The following is a 7,272-nucleotide window of genomic DNA, read 5'->3' as shown; positions in this document are numbered from 1 at the left end:
TCAGCACCGATCGTCGATCGAAGCCCAGCCTAACGTCGACCACTCCTCAGCACCGATCGCTGATCGAAGCCCAGCCCAGCGCCGACCACTCCTCGCTGCCCAGCGCCGATCACCAATCGAAGCCCAACCCAGCGCCGACCACTCCTCACTGTCCAGCGCCGACCGAAGTCCAGCCCAATGCCGACCACTCTTTGCGTTCTCCACCTCAAAGGCCGAACCTCCGAGCTCCACCCTCTCTCTGCGAGGCCCAGCGTCAATGTGGGTTTGTGTTTATGTTTTCCTATCTGTTGTGGACAAGTGGGCTTGTGTTTGTGTTTGTGGCAGTGGACTTGTGCTCGTTGTGGTTTTTTTTTTTTTTTTTTTTTTTGCTGTGGACTGCCAATGGTGGTGGTGGGTGGTGGTGGTGGTGGGTGGTGTTGGTGGGTGGTGGTTGTGCTTGTGGTGATGGTAGAGGTGGTTGAGGTTGGTGGTGTAATATTTTTTTGGTAGTGGAATATATTATTTTATTGTAGTGGTTATAATATTTTATTGTGATGTTTATATTATTTTATTATGCTGAAAGCTAAAATAGATCCACTGCTGCAGTATGTGTGTAGGTAAAATAGATAAAGTAACTTTTAGTGGAGCTAAATTGCTAAAAATTTAGCTCCACTGCTGTGGATGCTCTAAGGAAAGCAAAGAAGATGTCTTTTATAAAAAATGCTAAATATAATACAATTTTACTACATAAAACTTGTAAATTGAAGTGACTATAAATATGATTGGTAAGTTTCAGTAATCTTATAACTAAACATTTTTTATTTTATAAAATTTTTTTTGATACATTTTATAAAAATATTTAAATTATCTTAATATAGTAAAATTTATATTACTTGTAACATTTTGAATTTGAAAATTAATCCAAATGCTAAAAAGGCAAAAGAAAAAGAATAACCAATTATCGTCACACCATTTTATATTTTCTATAAAAGTAATTCAGTATCAAAACTTTCTTAAAATATTCTATTAAAAACAAATTACGAGCTTCTAAAAAATCAGGTGGAAAATTAACCATGTTAATAATAATTAATTAAATTACAGTTATTAATGAACGCTAATAAATCAAAACCAGAAAATTAGAAGCCTACACAATTTCACGCTCTACCACCATTATTTTAAAACTTTAATTCTAAAATTAATAACACAAGCTTCAAGTAACGCAAAATTTTCTCTCAACATTGTACGGACACAAATTTTTACATTTTTATTAGTATTATTTACAACTCAACATCAGTAGTTTTTTTGGTTTTTTGGGTTTGGTTGGTAGCGACTAGCGAGACGAGAATTGAAAAATGAGGAAAGAGTATTGAAAAAAAAGGTAAGAAAAGAAAAGAAACGAAAAAACCTGAAAAATCTCATTTCATTGATCTTTTCACAATTTCGAATCGATTCCGATATTTTCGCTTTCTTTGTCCGATCCAGCTCTTCTTCTTCACCAAGTCATAGCGTTTTCCCCCAAAATTCCATTTCTTTTAGATCCAATTCCTTCCTTTTTCTCTCTCTCTCTCTCATTACTTGAGGTTCGTAGAATAAAAGTGCTTATTGATTTTTTGTGTTTTCAAAACTAATTTCATTATTATAATTGCATAGTGTTTTGTTCAAATTTATACATGTATATTGTTTGATTTGTGTTTGTTTAGCTTAATTGTAGTGGATCAATCAAGTTGTTGTATAGGGTAAAGGCTTTTTTGGTTTTTGGTTGTTGTAGTTGGGGGATTTCTTGATTAAGGGGCAATTATGAGAACTTCATGGGCAGATTCTGTGGCTAACTCTGCATCTGAAAATGCAACCACCAATTCATCTGGTACCAATGGCTTAAAACGCCCTACCCGATCGACCTATGTTCCGCCCCATCTTCGAAACAAGCAACCTTCAGCCGATCCCCTTCCTCCACCGCATGCTGCTCCTCCTGCTCCTTCACCAGTTAACGACCGGGCCGGGTTTGGGGGCCCGGCAACCGGGTCGCGGTGGGGTGGAGATTATTCTAGGCCTGATTTTGGGCGCGGGGGATATGGTGGTGGTCGAGGTGGTAATGCTTGGAATGGTAGAAGTGGGGGGTGGGATCGCGGGAGGGAGCGCGAGGTGAACCCTTTTGGTGAGGATGAGAATGCTGTGGAAGCCTTTGGTGGTGAGCAAGAGAATTCGGGTATTAACTTTGATGCTTATGAGGATATACCCGTGGAGACCAGTGGGGACAATGTGCCACCCCCAGTGAATACGTTTGCTGGGATAGACTTGGGGGATGCATTGAATGAGAATATAAGGAGGTGCAAGTATGTGAAACCGACTCCAGTTCAGCGTTACGCGATACCGATTTCTCTTGCGGGGCGGGATTTGATGGCCTGTGCTCAGACTGGGTCAGGGAAGACTGCTGCCTTTTGCTTTCCAATTATCAGTGGAATCATGAGGGGCCATGGTGTTCAGAGACCGCGTGGAGCGCGAACTGTGTACCCTCTTGCTCTTATTCTTTCCCCTACAAGGGAGCTGTCATGCCAGGTGGGTTCCCTAATTTCTACTCCTCAGAGCTTTGCTTCAATGTGGGTGTTTGTTTTTTTTTTTTCTGATTTCTGTTTCTTTTTGTGATTTACTTGTAGATACATGATGAAGCTAAGAAGTTTTCCTATCAAACTGGTGTCAAGGTGGTGGTCGCTTATGGAGGAGCACCAATCAACCAGCAGGTTTCATTATATTCAAAATAGTTGTGGTGTGACACTTCCTAGTCCTCTTTTGTTTGCTTTTCTGTAATATTTGGTCTGTTATTTGTAAGTTATCAACTGGTTGACTTTAAAGTTCACATCATGGACGCAATATGTCTATCTTTTACTACATTTCTTATATTTTTGTAGTTTGTGTTCTTTATAACTTTGTATAATGATGAAAGTACCTGTGAAAGAGAATTTGGGTTGCATTTGATATCTAAGGTGGCCCTTGTACTTTTGAAGTGGGGTTGGAAAGTTGATTGGAGTTTATTTTAAATTTCACCATGAATCTTAGCCAACATGTTATGTAATCGTAATATCTTGCACTTGTTTTTGTCTTTACCATATTGGAATTGGTTTGATAGCTCTTTTTTTTGGGGTGTGTGTTGGGGTGGGGGGTGCTAATTTAGAAGTTCCTTTTTTTTTTTTTTTTTTCAGCTCGGTGATCATTCTTTGTGAATATCTACCACCTACTACTTTTACCATTCACTAATGTTGTGTTTTGTGGTCAGTTGCGAGAGCTTGAGAGAGGAGTTGATATTCTTGTGGCAACTCCTGGGCGATTGGTTGATTTGCTTGAGAGAGCTCGAGTGTCATTGCAGATGATCAATTATTTGGCTCTTGATGAGGCAGATAGGATGCTGGACATGGGTTTTGAGCCACAAATCCGAAAGATAGTGGAGCAAATGGACATGCCTCCACCAGGTGCGAGACAAACAATGCTGTTTAGTGCTACCTTTCCTAAAGAGATACAGGTTAGTCTTTATTGTTGCATTTACATTTATTTCTTTAGCTATTGGCAAGTTATGGACTTTTTATGTTTTTCAGTGTAGTGTAGTGTTATGGATATTATTTTAATTATTAGAAGAAGTATAAGAAGTTGCCTTTTGGATTCTTCATAAATCTAAGCATGTATATGCATATTTGTGAGAAAGCTGAATATAAAATGCAGAGGAGTTGAGTGGTCAAGTTGTGATTTAGAGTTTTTGTTTTAACATCATCATGGGATATAATTTTTGTGTGGGTGGTGTGTGCTACTTCTATCATATTCCTAGGCACAGTCAAGCTCTTTTAGATTGTTCTTGTCATCTTTTATGCAAAGAGAGTTAATAATTGAACCTTTTCTGAAAAGATCACTGCAACTTGCATCTATCTAATTGAATTTTGCATTTTTGGTTTGGTATTGCAGAGATTGGCATCTGATTTTCTTTCAAATTATATATTTTTGGCTGTTGGAAGGGTTGGTTCAAGCACTGATTTGATTGTTCAACGAGTTGAATTCGTCCATGAGTCTGACAAGAGAAGCCATCTTATGGACCTTCTTCATGCACAGAGGGAAAATGGAATTAATGGCAAGGTAATATGAGACATGCTCAGAGTCTTCAATTTGGACTTCCCTATGAAGTTCCATATGTTTTACCTACCAATTTACACTTACCATTTAAACTGCCAATTTAGATAATATCCAATCTGATTCAATTTGATGATTTATCTCGATGTTCATAATTGCCTTCTTTGAATTTGCAGCAATCTTTGACGTTAGTTTTTGTGGAGACAAAGAAGGGAGCTGACTCATTAGAACATTGGTTGTGTATTAATGGATTTCCTGCAACTACCATTCATGGTGATAGAACACAACAGGTAAATTGGTTGGAATGGATCTGTTGAATGAAGTATTGGATGGATTCCAATCTTGTCCCTTTTTTTTTATTATCAATTTTATTTAATAAGTTACATATGCTTCCGTGGGTCTTGAACCCACAACCTCACCCTTCACTTTGCACTTATAAGGGCAGAAGTGCCAAGGACAGTATTTTTTTCTGTCTTATTTGAATAAAGCACCCCCCTCCCCCCATCCCTTCTCCTCCCTTCTCACGAAGCTCTCATTTGTTCTCCTCCTACTTGTTTGGTTTGGTGTTTTTTTTTTGGGGATCTTATTTAGCTTATTTGTACAGCTTTTTAAAGAATCAATTTTTTAAGGTACAACTGCACTTTTGCCCAGTTTATTTTTAAGTAAAATAAGCCACAAAAAATAAGCTATAGCAAACTTTAGCTTAAGCTTATCACACTCCAGATTAGAAATGATAGGAATAGATCACTTACTAATTTGGAGGATTAATTATTGTGTTACAGATTAATTGAATTCATGAGTGATTAATCTGGACAACAACTTATGTTTAGCAACAATTTCATGATGCAGAACATCATTTACTAGATATTTAAAATATTTGTGGGATATTTATTTTGTCATTGCAATGTGTTGCAGATGTACCAACAAAAATAAATGGTAAATCAGCAATTCCTGATGACACACACTGATTCTTTGCTTCCATGGGATTGAGTTTTCATTTTTTATTGTCATTTACTGGAGCTCAAAATAGTGATTTGTTACCTTTTCCAACATTTTGATGATTTCTCTTTGGGTTCAACTAGGATTTTGCCCTGACAAAATATTAAGTGAGAAAAAGATCTCTATGCAGGGTTGATTAGGGTTTTTACGGTATCTGAGCTTGTGCCTTTCTGACATAAATACATTGGGCAGTGAGGCTAAGCTCATTTTGATATAAGCCAAAGCCAAGCCAGTCAACACATAGCTGTCACCCTGCCCTGACAGGCAGAAGAAAAAATTTCCCTGTCTGTTTATTGTAGTTATCTTTTCTAATTAAAAGTTTCTGTTTAATGCCCTATCATGGTTCAATTTAACAGTGTTCTGATTTGGGAAAGGAAAGAGAAGGCATTTACCAGTTATAACATGAAACGTTCTTATTAAACTGTCTTACATTTTTAAATGCAGTCCTTTTGTCCTGTGTTTGCATTGACCATTGCATCGGTAGCAGTACCTTTGACGTTGTTATTACAATGTCCTGGCCTTATTTTTAATGTCAGTGATTTTGTACACAGGAAAGAGAGCAGGCATTGAGATTGTTCAAGACTGGAAAGACACCGATTTTGGTGGCAACAGATGTAGCTGCACGTGGTCTTGATATTCCCCATGTAGCACATGTGGTCAACTTTGATCTTCCCAATGACATAGATGATTATGTTCACCGGATAGGACGGACAGGGCGAGCTGGCAAAACAGGATTGGCAACAGCCTTCTTTAATGAGAACAATTCATCAATGGCGAGACCACTAGCTGATCTAATGCAAGAAGCAAATCAGGAAGTACCTGCTTGGCTTACACGTTATGCATCAAGGGCTTCTTATGGTGGTGGTGGCAGAAATCGGCGTTCCGGGGGAGGCCGTTTTGGTGGCCGTGATTTTAGGAGGGATGGTTCATTAAATAGGGGTACAGATTACTATGGTGGAGCAAATAGTAGCAGTGGATATGGGGTTCCTGGTGGTTATGTTGGGGGGTATGGTCCAGGTGTGACCAGTGCTTGGGATTAAGCCTGCTGTATACCGAATTTGTACCTTGTTTTTCTAAGTATATAAATATATTTTTCTCCGAATTCAAGGATTATTGTTCTCTGTTTTTTCTTTTTTCGTTAGTTGTTCTGAGGTTCATTGGGGTTCTAATATAGGAATCAGTAAATGCCATGTTGAAATTCATGGATAGGGCTGTTGGTTTGATTTATTCGTATATGCATCACTATTATTAACGGAAGTTTGTGTGTCCCAACAAGTTGGAAGGTTTTTCTTGATAATGCCAATAAGACGCCGATATTCCATTTTCAAAGAAACATATACGCTTGGCATGATGTACAAATTAGTCCGGCAATTAAATGGAGGATGAGTTTAAGTAAGAGAGAGTTGGGCAATTGTCCCTAGGTTTTATTGGTAGGAAGAATGAGAAAATATGATAGGGATGGAAAGGTAGGAAAGAAGAAAAAATAATTATTGAAGCTTAATTTAAAAGGTTTGGCTGCCGCCATTGGCGGGGCACATTTGTATCTGGTAGATGATTGAAACTTCGCTGATTACGATTGAGGAAAAAGGAGCAAGAGGGATGTATTTATGCTACACCACATTAGGGAACATATCATATGATTGTCATTGACTCGTATAAAAGACTCAAAACTATTCTCGTGGAAGATAGCTTGACAAATAATCCCAACTAGATCTATTTATCTTCTATATATAAAAAGCGCGAATGCACAGACAGTAATTTTGTACCGTGCATTTGGTTTGTTCAACCCGCACGGTTTATCAGGCCTTTTTTTTTTTTCTTCGCCAGTTTTGTTTGTGCCTTTTTGTCTTTTCCTTTAAATATTTATTATTTATATATGCATATACAGTTATACCAACTTAACAAATTTATAATATTTTCACAATTATTTGACCATCTGAACTGTTTATTGGTCCTTTTTTTTTTCCCCAGAGTACATTGGTTTTGCTTGTGCTCTTTTTTTCTTTTTTATTTATTTATTTATTTAAATATTTATATGTGCATACATAGTTACACTGACACAATATATTTTTATAATATTTTCATAATTATTGAGATGTCAATTTTTTAAAGGTTAAAATAAAATAATAAAATAAGAAACTGAGAATTACAACCATCTAAAACTCAAAATACGTGAAGAAAATT

The 7,272-nt window shown here is 37.3% G+C and overlaps 1 protein-coding gene across 4 annotated transcripts; it reads left to right on the top strand.

Annotated features, from left to right (window-relative positions):
• The first annotated feature begins 1,287 nt into the window (after positions 1-1,287).
• On the top strand, positions 1,288-6,201 carry LOC115953047 (DEAD-box ATP-dependent RNA helicase 37-like). Of its 4 annotated transcripts, none has more exons than XM_031070484.1 (7): positions 1,288-1,559; positions 1,748-2,535; positions 2,634-2,717; positions 3,251-3,493; positions 3,928-4,095; positions 4,266-4,379; positions 5,640-6,201. In XM_031070484.1, exons 2-7 carry the CDS (start codon positions 1,777-1,779, stop codon positions 6,126-6,128), a joined length of 1,857 nt encoding a protein of 618 aa, XP_030926344.1. In that variant the 5' UTR covers positions 1,288-1,559; positions 1,748-1,776; the 3' UTR covers positions 6,129-6,201. The 4 variants fall into 4 exon arrangements, with proteins under 4 accessions (XP_030926344.1, XP_030926343.1, XP_030926342.1 ...); XM_031070483.1 differs by having other exon boundaries at positions 1,691-2,535; XM_031070482.1 differs by having other exon boundaries at positions 1,680-2,535.
• Positions 6,202-7,272: the final 1,071 nt, after the last annotated feature.

The sequence above is a fragment of the Quercus lobata genome, chromosome 7, assembly GCF_001633185.2.
Source record: "Quercus lobata isolate SW786 chromosome 7, ValleyOak3.0 Primary Assembly, whole genome shotgun sequence".
Lineage (NCBI taxonomy): Eukaryota > Viridiplantae > Streptophyta > Magnoliopsida > Fagales > Fagaceae > Quercus > Quercus lobata.
Note: the sequence above shows the minus strand (reverse complement) of the source record. Positions and strands in the feature narration are given on the sequence as shown.

What these genes read in the sequence shown, in the direction of transcription:
- LOC115953047 (XM_031070484.1), top strand. Translation starts at nt 1,777, where the DNA reads ATGAGAACTTCATGGGCAGATTCTGTGGCTAACTCTGCATCTGAAAAT. An exon ending in GAGCACCAATCAACCAGCAG is followed by an intron (nt 2,718 to 3,250) that starts GTTTCATTATAT and finishes TTTTGTGGTCAG; the next exon opens with TTGCGAGAGCTTGAGAGAGG. An exon ending in AAAATGGAATTAATGGCAAG is followed by an intron (nt 4,096 to 4,265) that starts GTAATATGAGAC and finishes TTGAATTTGCAG; the next exon opens with CAATCTTTGACGTTAGTTTT.